General features: G+C 31.8%; 1 protein-coding gene across 9 annotated transcripts in view; it reads right to left on the bottom strand.

Annotated features, from left to right (window-relative positions):
* hth (Meis homeobox homothorax) overlaps positions 1-17,901 on the bottom strand; it is a 318,454-nt gene that overhangs the window by 250,303 nt on the left and 50,250 nt on the right. For all 9 annotated transcript variants that reach the window (XR_014177313.1, XR_014177312.1, XR_014177314.1 and 6 more), the window contains 2 exons: positions 8,209-8,432; positions 885-1,026 (listed from right to left, as the gene is read on the bottom strand). Coding sequence is in view for 6 of the 9 variants with exons in the window: in XM_081974306.1 (XP_081830432.1) it covers positions 885-1,026; positions 8,209-8,432 (366 nt within the window). In the remaining 3 variants the exon portion in view is untranslated. The remainder of the gene's footprint in view (positions 1-884; positions 1,027-8,208; positions 8,433-17,901) is intronic.

Below are 17,901 nucleotides of genomic sequence, written 5' to 3'. Positions count from 1 at the left end.
TCTTGCGAACGTTAATTTAGATTCTCTGAGGATGATCCCGAACAGGAACGTTAACTCTAGGTAGACAAGAAACCTCGCAAAAACATAAAAGTTGTGTTTTTTTACCAAAGTTCAACCAAAATACATCTGAAAATGTCTTATTTTTGATTTTAGCAAAAAATGCAAAATAAAAAACTTGTAGATATTTTATTTCTAGAAAAAGAAAGGTACACAGTTTTTCAAATTTGAGTACCAAATATCATCATAATGTTTTTGTTTAATACAGTTCTTCGTCAAATTATAAGTTTTTTTAAGTTCATTTATTTTGCAAATGTTAGCCATTTGTAAAAAATTTGAAACCTACAAAAATGTGAATAACCAACCGCAATTTTAAAAAATCGTATTTTTTTAATTTTTGCAGAACTCTCTTGTTTGAATTACGAATTGGTAATCGTAATTAAAAAAAAAATAACATAAATTTTTATTTGATACTCTGATTTAAAACACCATGTATACTATCTAGAAATAGTCCTAAGCATCTACAAGTTTACTATTTTATTAAATCCAAAAATAAGAAAGTTAAGATGGTGTGTAAAATTCACTAATGTTTCTAAAATTTAACATTCACTGTTTTTTTTTCAATTTTCTAGTATGATTCTGAGATTTTGAGTAGATATATTAAACACGTATCAACCAAGCAATATTTGACATGGATAAAGAAATAAAACCAATCATGAGTTTTGATACAAAAATATTAATCATAATCAAAAATATGCACGTGCCTCTGGATGATTTCCACAAGTAATCTGGCATGAAAACTCTCATCAATTATTATTAACAATGATGGATTAGGTTTGGTTATATTATACCACCTAATTTTAACAAAATCAACAAATGATACTTACTTGTTTGGAAAACACTGCTATATCCTCGTTAAACGACTCTGAAGAACATACATCACCACCAGCTACGCCAGGTTCCCTAGGCGTACACGTCGCCAATTCACATTTTTCAAAAATAAGCGCCAAAAGTGGGAATAGCGGATGTCTGAAAAACAAAAAAACAAATTGATATAACGAATTTCAACCCTCATTCAGCAACTAAGGTAAAGTTAAACATCAACTATCCGCCTGTTAACCACCTTGTCATTTTGAAAAAAAAGCCCGCATTTGTAATATTGGTGGTAGTAACTAACTGGCAAATTCCTGTGACACTATTTCAAACCGAATCGGTTTTTTCCTCTTCGATAATAGATTCCGGGAGTCGTAAATATAAAAATGGCTTTTAAGCCTACGCTTGATCGCTACAGTTACATTTAATGCAAATACTATAAAGTATAAAATATATATTTTTAAAATCGTTCGTTTTATGGTCCAGTAAAGCGCGATCATATTCAAATTTACAGATTCTCAGGTCGTATATTTAATATTAATTATGCGGATCTATTACGAATCGGTTACTACTACACTACACTACCACCGGGTTTTATGGCGTTTTTACGACGCCAGATGAATTAAACATCGAACTGGCCCATACCATGCTTCGTGATTATGTATTTAATAAATATTTAGCGTCAATCGAACCTATCTCAATGGGCTGTTATCTTAGGCTGTATCTTATTTCACCATCTTGAGTTGATGTTAGAAGAAATAAATTAGAAAACTAAGCTTAGTCATTTTAAATAAAATTTCAAAAAGATGCCCAACATGAGTAAAAATATTCAAATTGCAGGTCTATAAAATCAATGAACGTTAATTTATCATTTTACAGAAAGACTTCAGGAATAACTATTTTAGCTTTTATAGCCAATAGATTGTGGATGTCTTTTCTTTAAGAGAGGAACAAACTATTTAAATACCTCAGCTCAAAATCGCTCAAAGTTGAATCTTTGAATGTAACAGTACCTTAAAGTGTAAAGGGTGTGAATTTAAAAGAGTTTTTACTAAGGACCTGCCTTATTGAAGGTTTACTCAATTCTAGGACTTAACAATGATTGATTTACGTGTCAAATATCACAGTTGGTCTGAAAAATTTTTTTTTGGGTAACTGTTATTGGGCTATTAAGTACTTAGAAAGTTAACAATTTTATGGGAAGGCTTCCACTCTTTTATTGCGGAACTATTCCATAATATATTATTCTGACGTGATGTAAACTTTACACTTTTACAAGGAAAAATCTAAGTAACAGGTCGAAGACTGGAAATCTTGGAGGCCATTTGAATTTTTGATTTGATATTTTCAGTTTTGATTTGAAAAGAGAAATTTACAACTCACATTGTTCGTACAGAAAAAATTCTTGAATTTTGCTTATCTTGGAGGATGTGTTTTGTATTAATGTTCCAAGTTTTGTCATAATCGGCTATCAGGAGCTGAGCTACGTGATCCATTAGAAGAGAAGACAGTGTACATTTCCATCTTCCTAGATCTTCCTAGGTCTTAAGAAAATGAGACAAAAATCGGAAATCTTCAGGATTTATAGATTAATGTGTGTTGTCTTGTGCCAAGTTTCATTATGATGGGTTTATCAGGAGCTGAGCTACGAAGTACAGAAAGTGCGATGTTTGCTAATGTGCCAAGTTTTGATCAGAAATTTATTAAAAGCAAAAATGCACAGAAATATTTTCCTGTTGTTTTGTGTACAGAAACTGAAATATCATTTTGACTTGAAACAAACGTATCATAAGCATTAAAAAGTAAGCAAAAATTAACATATTTTTCAATAAAAACTTTTAATTCAATTTAAATGATTGACAGAGTTTCAAGCCCATTTGACCCTTTTTGACTGAGGGTAGCTCAGTTACTTGAGAAGCATACGACTGAGGGTAGGACCGTTATTTGAGGAGCTCCAAAAGTGAATGAAAGTTGTAGGAAATTTCATACTCTACAAGATTGTATTTAAGTGTTTTTGCTCTCAGGAGTCTCCTTAAGCAGTTAACAACGCAAGAAGTAACACTGCATATAACTGCTTTTTTTAAACCAACTCAATTTTGAACCATTTTGACTGAGGATAGGTCCGTTATTTGAAAAGTGTAAATAATAAAAGTTGTAGGAAACTTCATCCCCAACAAGATTGTATTAAGCTGTTTTTGCTCTCAGGGGAAGCAGTTAAAAAGGCAAAATGTGACAAAAAGCACCAAACTGCTTTTTTTAAATTAACTCCATTTTGACTTATTTTGACTGAGGGTAACTCCGTTATTTGAGGAGTTCCAAAAAAGTGTAAATAATGAAAATTATAGGAAATTTCATCCTCTAGCAGACTATATTAAGTTATTTTTGCACTCAAGGATCTCCTTAAGCAATTAACAATGCCAGAAGTGACAAACTCCACCAAACTGCTTTTTTTTAAACTAACTCCATATTGAACCATTTTGACTGATGGTAAATCCGTTATTTGAGGAGTTCCAAAAAAGTGTAAATAATAAAAGTTGTAGGAAATTTCATCCCCTACAAGATTGTATTAAGCTGTTTTTGCCTCAGGGGAAGCACTTAACAAGGCAAAATGTGACAAAAAGCACCAAACTGCTTTTTTAAACTAACTTTATTTCGACTTTTCTGATTGGTAGCAAAATAAACTAATAAGCTTGTTTGTGGTTATTGAGAAAAACAAACATTCCAAGAACATTTCTTGTTTTTCTTGATCATGTAAGATCTCTAAATCTATCAAAATGTAGTAAAAAATACATGATATCCCATTCAAAAATATTACATTACGTTATGCCACATTCTGGTCCACCCTGTATGTATGTTCATCGGGTAGGTTCCTCTGCATAATATCTAAGTCTATCTTTTGCCTTTATATCGTTGACAGACTGTCATTTCCAATATACTATCCTTGTAAACAAGAAAATATAAAACACACGTGACAAACACTTTTCGTAAATAACCTGTAAAAAGACTAAAAAAGTGTTTATTTTGCGATAACATCAACTTTCTGAAACAAATAGTTTTTGACTTTCAAAATTAAATACTATTCTCTGCTTTCCCTCTTCGTTTGCATATTCATTTTCATTTAGATGTGAACTGCTACTCTAAATTACGTTAATAAACGATTCAATAGTCTCTTGAGAATCAAATCGTTATGAAAGAAAGAGAAGAAAAAATCAAATAGATACCAAAGGGCAAAGTTCGCGTTATCCATAAAAACTAGAAATCACTGATAAGTTAATCCTCAGAAGTATCCCGGACGTAATATAAAGATTACATTATTTAATAAAATCTCGAGTGGGAAAGGTTTGAGTTTTAGTGTTTTAGAGTTTTAGTTTTAGGTGTTTTTTGCTAAAATTTTTCATAATTTCTGGTCATTTATTGGATCTTCCAGGCAACAATAATAAACCATTAATCCGGGAACAACTAGCATTTATTGTATTCATGTATAAATGCGGTCTGTTCAAAATGACGCGCGGGTCAAGGCATTATTGCGATAACTTTGGCCACACTTGCTGGCTTGTTTTCATGGCGCATTTGTATACAATCGTTTTGTTTGTTCTTGATTTTTACCCGCCAGTTTGTGCAGATGTTCTTTTATTTATAAGAAATCCTGCACGGGTCAAAGTCTGCACCCGATAACCTTTTCTCAAACGATGAATTTATGAATTACTTCTGTTTCATTGGTAACTTACGGCTACGCACATATAAATGTTGCTCTCAGATAACAATTTTGTTGTTATTGCCCCGGGTTGCTTACATTTTTGACAGACTGTTAGACTGTTGTTGTACAACACCAGATAAGAGATTCATTAATACCAAACCGGACGTCTGCCCAAAAAAAAAACACATCAAAAACACAATATTTACTTAAATTAAGGCCGGGCAAAGGTTTATTTAAAAAAGTGTTAAATAATTGCTCTAGACACCATGTGTGTGTGTGTTTCATGTGTCATTTTCCTTTCAGGCCGTGTGCAAGTTAATACATATTTTTGGAAATCCCCGAGGCAGCTAAAAGAAAGCAGATGCATTACGGCATTATTGCCATTGCATTGCATTTACCTTCGTTATCGCAATGATGGCCTGCAGGTATGCCATACACATTATTTCGTTAACGACCCACCAGAAATTTAGGACGTCGATTATTGAGATGTTCTGATATTCTTTAATTGAATGTTGAATTTTTGAATTGTTTTATGTAATAGTTTTGTTGACGCAAATGTCGTGAAATGTATTAACATAAATTTTTGTTTAACACCACTTAACAGCAGTTATACAGAGTGTTCTCGTAAAATATAAGCAGTTTTCGAAATGCAAGGTAAAATTGTTTTCTTTAACACTTTTTAAAATATTTATTAACTAAAGTTACTTATTTAACTTATTTTTTAAGACCTGCATTTAAAACTATGTGAATTAATTGCCAAAATTACAATTAAAATGCATTAAAAATTCAATGTTAATTTCAATTTTCTTTCCTTTTTCCTGAAAAAAAATCCTGAAATTCTGATTTTTTTTCTACTTTTAAGACTTCTTCGTATTTAGTATTTTTGTATATTTGTCAGTGTTTTGAGGCAAATTTGAAATTTGTATGAAACATTTTTTGGTTTTTATACGTTCGTACATGTGATCGAATCAATATTAAGTTGTTTGCTTCAATGATGAATATTTGAGACGTGCTTCAAACGGGTTGTTTGTTTGAAGCACGTCTCAAATTCGGTTGTTGCCCAAAAATCAAACAAAGCCCATGAAATCGAGATTACTGACAATACTGACAATACAAAATTGGATTTTTTGGAATTCATGATTCCCACGATAGTTCTATTACTGTTAGATTAGTATTATTAAAAAAAGTTGCAAAAATATCTTTGATCTTAAGGGTTGTTTGTTCCTGAAAATTAAATTTTTAAACTAAAAGGTTTAGAGTACAATGACATGTCTTGTTTTAGTAAAAATCCAGGATTAAGAAATGCCTTGACGTAGCTACATTTGATCATCAGTCCGGTTAGCAAAAAGTTCAAAATCAAAATTGAATACCATATGGTATTCGTGAAAAATAACCACGTGATCATATGTGTTTAACTCGTAATTTAAAACATTCCAAATTTCCGATAGAATTTAAAAACTGAATTTTAAGTTTGTGATGGAAAAATCAATTACAGTCATTGTAACTACAATAAGTATCACATTATAAAAAAAGTTACGTGATTATACAAATTCGGTTTTAAGCAATTTAGATTAAAATTTGATGCGTTAGCTTGCATTTTCAGAAATTATAAACATTTTAGTCTAAAAACCTTGAAAAAGCTCAAAAAATCAGAAAGGTGGGCACGCAAACTGATTTTCCAGAGCTTTTCAAATTTAAAATCAACATAACTTAACAAAAAAATAGCCACGTGACCTTAAAAAAAATTGTAATAAGCTGCCTTTAGTTAGGGGTAAGCCAAAATTTGTCAAAATTGCAGCTTTTAAACTTTCAGAGCGCCAATCAAACTGGATTTAAAAGCTAAAACCACCAGAAATTGCCATGTAACCATAAAAAACAAATTAAAATCACAAGCCCTATAATTATACTTTAAGCTAGGGTTAAGTTAGAGTTTGTATAAATAATCATTGTAAAAGCCAAATTTTAGGGTTAGAAAAACGTTTTGTCTAAGCTTTACGGTTTGTATTTAAATACGCCACGTGATTCTAAGAAAACGGTTTCAAATTTGTAAAACGTCTTAAATTGAATTAAATTAATTCCATTAAACACTATAAATAGCTAATTCATAGCTATTTTTTTCTTTAAATTCAAAAATGTTTAAATCTATTATAACGCCTAAAGTTTCTGATGATGAATTGATGAACGACAATAATAATAATAATGATATTGCCACGTTGTAAAGAAGGACAACAATAAAAGTCATTTATTTTCAGTTAACTCAAAATCAGAATAGTATTTTTTTCAAATGTTGGTTTTTCTCGTATATATTTTTCTCCAACTCCAAATTCAAACTTTCAATTAGGTAAATTTCAAATTAAAGCTTTAAAGTTGTTTGTAGTCCTGTAAATTAGGTTCAAATAGTCACGTGACATCTTGTTTCATACTTCTAGAAAAGGTAGAAATGATCTGAACTAACAGTTTTAGTTAGGGTTAAGCTAAAGCTTGTAGAATTGGCAGTTCTGTAAAAATATGGCAAAATTCAAATTAAAATGCGATGACGGAACAATATAATTGGTAAATACGAAATAATGTGACACATTTAAAACATTTGCCTTGCTATCATGTTGTTACGTCATTAAATTTTACTTTGAATTTTGCCATAAATCAATCAATGTCAAACGTTGTAAACGATTCGATTAAGCTATAGATGCAAGCTAATGTCCATTGAAATGGACACGTGACTCTAGGAGTTATTTTAAAACTTAGGTATGTCCAAATATTGTCACGTGCCTCAAGATATTATTGGCGGGTTTTAAATATAAATTTCAATCTTCACTTGGTTGGAAACGATTGAAACGAACTCTGTTGTGAAATTCAAGTAAAGATAATAGTACATTTTCTATATGCTCGTAAAATACAAATTTTAATTGTCTATGTAAGTGATTCATGGAACATTTTGTATATTGACATAAAAAACAATAAAAGAAAGCCTCAAAAAATAGATAAATATCTTAATTATAACATCAATGTTAAAAAATTACAAAAAAAGGTCAATTTTAAAAATAAGTTCAAAATGAATTTCACATTTGAAAAATTCTTCCAATCTCGATTTAAAACTACCAAAACTTGATTTAATAAAGATCTCTTCTGTCTATCTTTTGATTTTACATTTTTTTGAGTTTATTCGTTAAGATGTAATGTAACCAAAAAACCAAAAAGTTGTAAGATAAATAAAAGTATAATTTTTTTGTATGTGATATTGTCTTTTTCTTCTTCATATTTCACTTCTTTTTACATTATTTCACCATGTTTTTTGGCTGCATTATTTGTTAGTGATGTTTGATTTCGCATCTGTCAGTGATTTTAGATAGGTAACATTGGTTCATCACATGTTCTTAAACAAAACTGGGACGTAAACTGATGAAAACATTTTTTTCCCATTTCGTGTAGGTTTAATTCGATTCTCAGACATCTCGTCTACTTAGAAGCAATCAAATGCATGCAATCGCAGTCAAGTGAAATAACGTTTCGTGTTTAGTCGCACCCATTGGTTACGTAGGTTCCGTTAAACTTCCACGCCGGGGCAAAATCGTTTACGTGGGCGCAGCCCCGCAGAAAAAGGGGGGAATCCAGTCAACTTAAAAACTAAGGAGAAAACCTACCCGTATATGGCGTCCTTGTCCCTTTTGCCGACATCGGGAACGGCACCACCCATCACGTGATTAGCGGCCGGATTCACGTGATTGGCATGGTATGGATGCATGGTGTGGTTCAAATGTGGGGAATGATGGAGCCCCGGGATGCTCGGTCGATGAGCCACGTGGGGTTCGTACATACCACCTGCGGCGCTGCTGTCCATGTAACCGGAATGAATGCCATCGTCGTACTGAAAAAAACACGTGTTTTGTTAGTCATTTTTGATTCACTGTGATTTAGTCTATAGTCAAAAACTATGAGAAACAGAAATAATAATGGGTTTCCTAACAAGGGCTGAAAGTGATACTTTTTCGAAGGACAGACAATTTTACCACCTAGGACGAATGAAAATAATATGAATATTTTTTGTATAATAGGTAAAATTAAATTATGATCATGCTCTTATTTACTGACTGTAACTTCGAACTGGACGAAACTGATATAATACATATAAAACATCTGGTATGAAACTACTGAAGAAATACAACAAGAATTAATTAATTTGATTAACAGAAACTTTATAAACACTAAAATTTACATAAAAATTGGTCAATTATCAAACATTTCAGAACATTTAAAATAGTTAAATTCTTCAAAGTTTGATGAACAATGAAAATGAAAATCCCATAAATACCTCTTCACGACCATTAAGTAAAACTGGGTTAACATAATAATGCTAATTTATTTAAATAAAATGTGAATATTCGATTATTTGTTTTTCGAGCTTTACGACCTCCATTAGTAATATCTGGTTTGGTTACTTTGTAAACATAATAAGATCAAGAACATTTTGTAATAAATTTAAATTTCGTTATTAAGTTCAATATTAGTATCGATACAGGTTGAATTCGTGTCGATAATGTTTTGTTTATTGTTTTCGTCTATTAGTGTGATATTAATCTTTGTTTACTAAACAGTACAGTTCATATTTTCAGACTGGACAAATTGTACATTTTAAGATCATTTATTAAAATAATATTTGATTGTCTATACAGGGTGTTACAAATTCGATGCACTAACATTGCTTTTTCAGACTCGATAGTTGATAGAGCTTTTAGTTTTATTTAATTTAGTAATTCAAACTATTGCTTTTTTAAAGAAATTTACTACAACTTTTACAAAAAACACACTATTATTACGATAAAATCTTTGTTACATGATATCGAGTTGAAACAATATTCATTACAAATTATTACAATAATTTACCAATTTTTGAATATTTAAACTACATTTTTAAGATCACGTGACTGTTTTTGACAATATCAACTAGTTTTTACAGTGTTGCAAGCTAAAAATTGTATTATAAACGTCACGTAACGTGTATGGCATAATCAAAGAAACATAATGTGTCTCTTGCAATTTCAACTTCTACAACTGTCTAAAATAGTCTATATTTAATTTACCAAATTTTTAAATTTTAAACCACATTTTAAAGGTCACGTGACCAATTTTGACAGATGTCAACTGGCCTTTACAGTGTTGCAAGAACATGCAAAATTGCATTTTCAAAGTCACGTAACGTGTATTTTGCAATTTAAGTTTTAACAACTGTCTAAATTTAATTTACCAAATGATCAACGTTTAAATAACATTTTAAAGTCACGTGACTGTTTTTGACAGGTGTCAGTTGGCTTTGCCAGTGTAGCAAGCTCTGAAATGGCACAATCAAAGTCACTTGATGTGTCTCTTGCAATTTTAGCTTTTACAACTGTCCAAATTATTCTATTTTTAATTTACCAAATTTTTTAATTTTAAACGTCACGTGACTAATTTTGACAGATATCAACTGGCCTTTACAGTGTTGCAAGAATATGCAGAATTGCATTTTCAACGTCACGTAACGTGTATTTTGCAATTTAAGTTTTAACAACTGTCTAAATTTAATTTACCATTTTTTAAAGTTTAAACTGCGTTTTGAAGTTCTCTTGACTGTTTTTGACAAAGTCAATTGGCCTTTACAATGTTGCAAGCTCAAAAATTGAATTATCAAGTCACGTGACCCAGTTCTTACAATTTGACTACTGTCTAAATTTAAATTACCAATTTTTCAACTGTTTCTTTTAAACAATAAGTGTCTTTATTTGACAAGTGCTAACTTGGTTACTATAACAGTTAGAAGATTCGTGCCAACGTCAAAATACAACCCGTAATTTCAGACAACAGTACAAAAAATATTTTTGCTTGTCAGAATTTGGAGAAACAGTCACCTGACCTTAGAAAATCAATTGTAAGCTTTCGGCACAAGGTCAAATCAAGTGTCAAAAATTTAGTAAAACCTTTACGTTGTCACCTAACCTAACCTAAAAACTGTCACGGAACCTTAAATTTTTTTTTTAAGCTTTTGGGTCTTTAAAATTTGGAAAAACAGTCACGTAACCTCAGGAAGTCATTTTAATTGAATCATTAATCCTTATGACGTTTTGACAATAGTCAAAAGTCATGTACAAATTGTAAAAGCAGACATGCTAAAAACAGTCATGTGACAATAGAAAAAATGAACTTCAAGGGTGTATTTCATCAAGATTTATCATTATTCCAATACCAGGGGAGTTATAACTAAATTTAAGAATGTCACAAATGTGTAAACATTAGAAGGCATTTTGAGGCAGTCTAAATAATTTAAAGACATTTGGATGTATTTCGAGGCAGTTTGAGGCATTTTAGGCAGTTTTAAGGCATTATCACTATAAGGCATTTTGAGCAATAATAGAATCATTGTGGGGTATTTTAAAGGCCTTTCAAGGTATTTTGTATGCAAAAAGGCATTTTCGAGCACAAAAAATTATCAGCGGTCTACCCCTCACTTAGAGATGATAGAGAGGATTATAGTAATTAATCATTTTTTGAGACTCCTGGTATAGTAAAAGATAACTTTAAATTGTGCTCCTGCTAATGCACCAAAATCATATGCGTAGGAAGAAAGAAGTGTTGAAAAGCTAATCTTAAAAATGACAATTTTGTAAACTATTACATACATTAACATCATGATTAACCTACTGCAAAAATTATAAAAAAACTGGATTAAGTAGTACCTTTCTTCAATTTTAATCAAATCAGTTTAAACAGAATCTTCGCTTCTTCCAAGAGCAAATTCCAACTGATCTTTTATTTTTTCAGTGTGTTTTACAAGCACATTTATTCTAAGCCACTTCAAAGTTGTTTATAAATGATTCGGTACCAAACTGGTAAAGAAGAAAACTGCCTTCAGAAATACCTTGTTCTTATCTTGTTCGTACCTAACCCGGAACAACATTTTGCGTTGAATACGCAGTATTATAGCCTTTAGGTAAAATAACAGTTAGACAACCAAAGATTTACACTTTCGATCGTACTCAAAAATCTCGTATCAGATTTTATATGGTTATAAGTTCAACTTCCGTATTATTATTGAAGATTTATTCGGATTTGATTTTTCTGTTCGCTCAAAAAATTGATTATAAGGCAGAATTCCATTTTAGATAGAAGACGAATTCTGCTATCTGTTTGGTTTTTAAAAGAATTCGCTTTGAAGGCAGGTAAAGAGGCGACATAAGCATTCCCCGTTCCGACAAACCCAATTTACATAAAAGAAACATTATCGTTGAAACTTTAACTATTTGGGTATAAAGGATTATCTGAAAATCTTAATTATTTTTACGTTGGAGCGAGATTAATTTAAATTGTGTGTTTCTTGCAGGATACGCTGAAATTAACTTTATTGCAGGATCCGCATAAATTATTTTCATATACATACATTTTTGCCGGTGGGAAATCAATCAAACTATGTAGATCTAATAGTAACTTGGAATGTAGTATAAACTAGAATAATGTTAGTGTTGGCCGCTAATTATTTACTGCGTTTCTGCTATTTTCGTCACCGAAAGATAAATTGCATTTGCCACTAACATCTTTACTGTAGTCAAGTAAAAAACAATTAAAAAAGAAACGAAAAACATTGGCGACAGTGAAAAAGCTGTCACGGTTCTTTGACAATGTGCATTCGATTACACACGTATAATGAGACCATTTTAAATTGGGTAGTATTACAAGTACTAGCGATTATTTGCGTTACTGATAAATTATTGTATTAAGTTACTGATAATGGATTTTGTTAAAAGTGACGTCATTCGAGACGAATTAAAACAAACGGTGCTATCTTTGGAGGGTATTAGTTTTTATTGTTATTTAGCTTATTGATTAAGTGCACCTGTACGATTGTCCGTACTTACTTAGAAAAACTAACTTTTATAATAAGAAAGCTTTAAAAAAACTTTTAAAATCTCAGTCTTTTTAATATTCCTGACCTTGTTGATATCATAGGAAGTACAAATATCATTGTCTAGTTATTACAAACTTAATTATTATATTTTTCTTTTCCAACTGTAATTTTTTTATTTGTAAATGTAGGTTTTCTTGATTGCAAGTGGTAATAATAATTTATTATAACTCATTAATTATGGTATGTTAACTGAATGTAATTTTTGAATTGTTAGTTATTAGATGATAGCTCGGATGATAGTCTTTATGTACGAGGTTATAATTATTAAAATATTTTAGGCAGTAAATCTTTAGTCGATTTTATAATAAACATGAAAATACAGACAGTTTTCAAAATATAGGTAATTTTTAGAATACAATTTTTTTTTAACGTGCGTTTAAAAATAATAACCTTTTTCTAAAGGATAATTCCTTTAAATTTGTCACCCTGTAAAACTTTTCTACAGGGTGTCCCATAAGTAATGTAAATAATTTAATGGCGTATTTATGGGGTCAAAATAATACGATTTAGCCCAACTTACCTCAAACGAAATGTCAAAGCGTTATTATTTTTGCAGAACTTGATTTAGTCAGTTTTAAGCCAGCTTATAGAGGGCACCATGTCATGTACAACAAATCATTTGCTTTAAAATCGCTCTAACTTTTTTCTGGTAAAGTCAATAGTAAAGCCAATATTTTCTCAACAAAAAAGGTATACTTAGTTGGAATCTCTAAGATCAATGGTTTTCGAGATAATTGCAATTATTCGTTGCTATACATGATTGCAATTTGTCATCTTCTTGGATGATAGAGCCTTACCTCATTTCTCATTGCAAGTGAGAAATTACTTGAATTTTTGTTGAATTGGTCGGGGAAGCCAAATATCACGAACAGCTCGAATTTTAGGAGTCTTGACAGGGATTTAAACAGTCTTGACAAGCTTAAGAAAGTTTTAGATGCTTTTGGCCACTAAAAATGACTTGTAGAAGCTTCTGTCAACTAAAAATGACATTTAGGAGGCTTTTGGTAATTACAAATGACTTCTAGAGGCTTCTGACAATACAAAATAGCTTTTAGAGGCTTCTGGCCCTTTAAAAACAATCTTGACTAGCTTAAGAAAGTTTTACATGCTTTTGGCCACTAAAAATGACTTGTAGGGACTTCTCGCAACTAAAAATGACTTCTAGAGGCTTCTGACAATACAAAATGGCTTTTAGAGGCTTCGGGCCCTATAGAAACAGTCTTGACAAGCTTAAGAAATTTTTAGATGCTTTTGGCCACTAAAAATGGCTTGTAGAAGCCTCTGTCAACTAAAAATGACTTTTAGACGCTTCTGGCAATTACAAATGACTTCTAGAGGCTTCTGACAATACAAAATAGCTTTTAGAGGCTTCTGGCCCTTTAAAAACAATCTTGACTAGCTTAAGAAAGTTTTACATGCTTTTGGCCACTAAAAATGACTTGTAGGGACTTCTCGCAACTAAAAATGACTTCTAGAGGCTTCTGACAATACAAAATGGCTTTTAGAGGCTTCGGGCCCTATAGAAACAGTCTTGACAAGCTTAAGAAATTTTTAGATGCTTTTGGCCACTAAAAATGGCTTGTAGAAGCCTCTGTCAACTAAAAATGACTTTTAGACGCTTCTGGCAATTACAAATGACTTCTAGAGGCTTCTGACAATACAAAATAGCTTTTAGAGGCTTCTGGCCCTTTAGAAACAATCTTGACAAGCTTAAGAAAGTTTTAGATGCTTTTGGCCACTAAAAATGACTTGTAGAAGCTTCTGTCAACTACTAAAAATTACTTTTAGAGGCTTCTGGCAATTAAAAATGACTTCTAGAGGCTTCTGACAATACAAAATGACTTTTAGATGCTTCTGGCCCTTTAGAAACAGTCTTCACAAGCTTAAGAAAGTTTTAGATGCTTTTGGCCACTAAAAATGACTTGTAGAAGCTTCTGTCAACTAAAAATGACATTTAGGAGGCTTATGGTAATTAAAAATGACTTCTAGAGGCTTCTGACAATACAAAATAGCTTTTAGATGCTTCTGGCCCTTTAGAAACAGTCTTGACAAGCTTAAGAAAGTTTTAGATGCTTTTGGCAACTAAAAATGACATTTAGGAGGCTTCTGGTAATTAAAAATGACTTCTAGAGGCTTCTGACAATACAAAATGACTTTTAGATGCTTCTGGCCCTTTAGAAACAGTCTTGACAAGCTTAAGAAAGTTTTAGATGCTTTTGGCCACTAAAAATGACTTGTAAAAGCTTCTGTCAACTAAAAATGACTTCTAGAGACTCCCGACAATACAAAATGGCTTTTAAAGGCTTCTTTCTGGCTCTTCTGGTCTTCCAGATTTTTGTATCTGAGTATACCTGAAGCTTTTTGTGTATCAAGAAATGATAGATAACCGAGACAAATTATTAATTCAAATTCAAAATGCTGTTGAGATATTTTGGAACAATTATAGGCAGTTATTTGAACCAAAACTTTCTTAAACTCTTCTCATAAATGCATCGAGCCCAATAATTTAATTGCAAATAACTCGAAAACTGGTGATTTTAGGAATACTAACAAGGTTATGTCGATTTTAAAGCGAATTATTTGCTGCAGGTGGCGTTTTCTTATATTGACTTATGTTTGTAAGTTTACAGGTTTCATGTATCATAATGCTAAGAAAAAAGCAATTAATAATTGAAACACGATCACCTTGTATCTTGGAAATGAAACTTTATCTACTTAATCGACATTTACAGCGATAAGAAAAAAAAATTAAGACAGGCATCATTATTTGATAGTCTGTAAGAAAACAAAGTTTTTGGGTTTCGTCGTTTTAAACAAAAATGTTAAAATATATGATATAGGGTGGTCAAAAATAGGCTCAAAACATCTAAAAAAAGACAAAAAGTCTAGGTTTTCAAATATTCTCAAAATTAAGTTAAGTTTGTATTAGGTCACTTATTTAAAAATTTCATTATTTAAATTGATACATTGAACCACCCTGTAACTGTCAAAATAACTTGTCACTAAACCGTAAAAAAAATAGGCGTATTTTTAACACTTTGTATATACTTTTATATGTCGATGGAGAGCCAATGAAATTGCGCTGTCCATTGGCGTATAAAAGTCGATAGGTTAGTGGTAACGTTTGGCCGCTAGAGGGCGTCGAATTTGACCTTTTTTTTCACTTTTTTGGTGCATTTTTTCGTTTAATCATTAATAACTCGCTTATTTGCAACACTTTATATACATTTTTACAAAACCAATCAAATGAGAAAGTTAAACTACAAAATTCATAATTTTTCGTGGTGTTCCCAATTCTATTAATAGTTTTCAAAATAGTAATATCCCTCAGTAATGCCTACTAATTCTTAGTAATGTTGCCAATTTCCAAGTAATGCCCATTAATACCTACAATTTGTACACCATAATGCCTCAACGGTTTACCCCTCGTAACAGACAAAGTTCAAAAAATAAGATTGTAAAGAAATAAGATTCTATCAAATTCTAGTACCTACACAATTCCAGATTGAAATGTATCACGATTTTACTCAATTTTTCCTCTCTGAAACGAATCAATAAATAAGTAAGTTCTCATCGGTTTTGAAATAGACATGGAAAATTGACTAACATTGACCACCTTGAAATTAGTGAAAAGTTGAACTGAAAGGGCAACTTCCACCTACGTAAACGTAGCTACCTCAAAGCTTTAGCCAGAAAATTCGAGTTTGTTATATGAACTTTGTGATTGTAGTCACAAAATGTGCAAGTTTAGCCAGTGCATGGCAAACAAAAGACCATAATTCTTGTTTACAAATCACTGCAAATGTTAATTTTGACCTAAAGTGATTATGTTTACAACATTAATAGTGCTTTCAGGTTTAACACCGTGCAAACCAAAGAAACTTAGAATTCAGTTATTGGGTAATCCTTAAATTATCCATTTGGGTGTTTTCCCATGAGTTAAGTGATTAATCTTAGTTTTCCTCAAAGGTAAAAAGTCCTAAAAGCTTCAAACTACTGTTTATATAAATTTTAGTCAAACTAACTATCATTGTCTGATATTAACCACGTTAGAAGATCGTTAAATTGAATGACTTAATGAAAAACGTCAAAAATTGAAACATTTCAAATAAAGTACTTATTTCATCCCCATTCGGACCCCCCGGTTAGGGCCAACAATTCCCTACAGGCCGAAAGTAAAATGCACGTAAAATACTTCTTCTTTTCCCTCCCTTAAAATTCAAAGTAGCATTTCCTTCATTGCGGATTTGAAAGCGGCACTTTTGGGTTGTTTTGCCGTAATTATTTGAACAAACCGTACATCCCATGCACCCATAACTCACGCGACTGTTACTTAAAGTAATTGAGCTTAGAAAATTTAAATTGAATGGTAATGCTCTCTTATATAGTTTGTATTCACCGTGTCTCATTATAATTACGAAGGCTTTTGTGTGCTTTCCCACGTTTAATTGTTGTAACGAGGAGTATCAAAAATGCCGCAAGCCGAATTGCTTTTATATATTGGTATCGGTGGTACCGGTACCTAATGTATTGAAATATTATGCCGGCGTACGCTATACAGTTGAATGCCTTCTCATCTTCATGAATGTTGAATATTTTTAAGTGTGATCCAGCTCTATCTGCAATTTTTTCTACTTAAGCGCATACTTTGAGATACTACATAACTGAGGATCATTAACCACACAACTGAATGCAGGCTTGGGAATACTTTTGCTGGATTTTTTCAAGGCCGAGATCAAAGACATATCTTCAGAAATACCTTTTGTAGGACGGGTAATTTTAGCGCTGCTCGGACCACATAAATAATAAAGCAAGAAATATTTTTTCGTTTTGGGTCCGGATCGTTTTGCATGTCGGGTTTCCAGCTGGGCTGCGCATAGGATTCTAACCCGACAATGCGGCGCAGCTGATTGGAAATTCACGGAGACGGCAATAATTTACTTTATGTAAATAATTTATTTTATGTAAAAGCTCTTCGTATCCGAGGTGGAGGATGGCTTAATGTATGTACGACAGGAGGTCAGTGTCTGTTATTAAAATTCAGGCGGCCCGTTCAGGCAAACGCAGACAATGTTGCCCTTCCACATTTTCAGCAAAACAATTCTCGCGAAAGATTCAAATGTTAGGTCGATGGAAAATAAAAGTAAAAAAATAGGTTTTTTTACGGCCGGACACCTGGTGTGCCACAGGTCGAACACACCACCAGTCTGAATGCAATAATGATGGTCTACCTTGAATTATTAGGTTTGGGAGTTAATTTCACGTTTTCTAAATGTTCTAAATTTTAAAATACAGGGTATTGCCATTATGGTTCTGAGATTTGCCTGAATTTTGTGTTTTTTTCTTTTCCTGATGGTCAGCTTTGATAAACGATTGTGTTTTAGATTGTCTCGGAGATTGT

This window comes from Ips typographus, linkage group LG2, assembly GCF_016097725.1.
Source record: "Ips typographus isolate SLU linkage group LG2, UJ_Ityp_2.0, whole genome shotgun sequence".
NCBI classification, from domain to species: Eukaryota; Metazoa; Arthropoda; class Insecta; order Coleoptera; family Curculionidae; genus Ips; species Ips typographus.
This window is presented reverse-complemented; position numbering and strand designations above follow the sequence as displayed.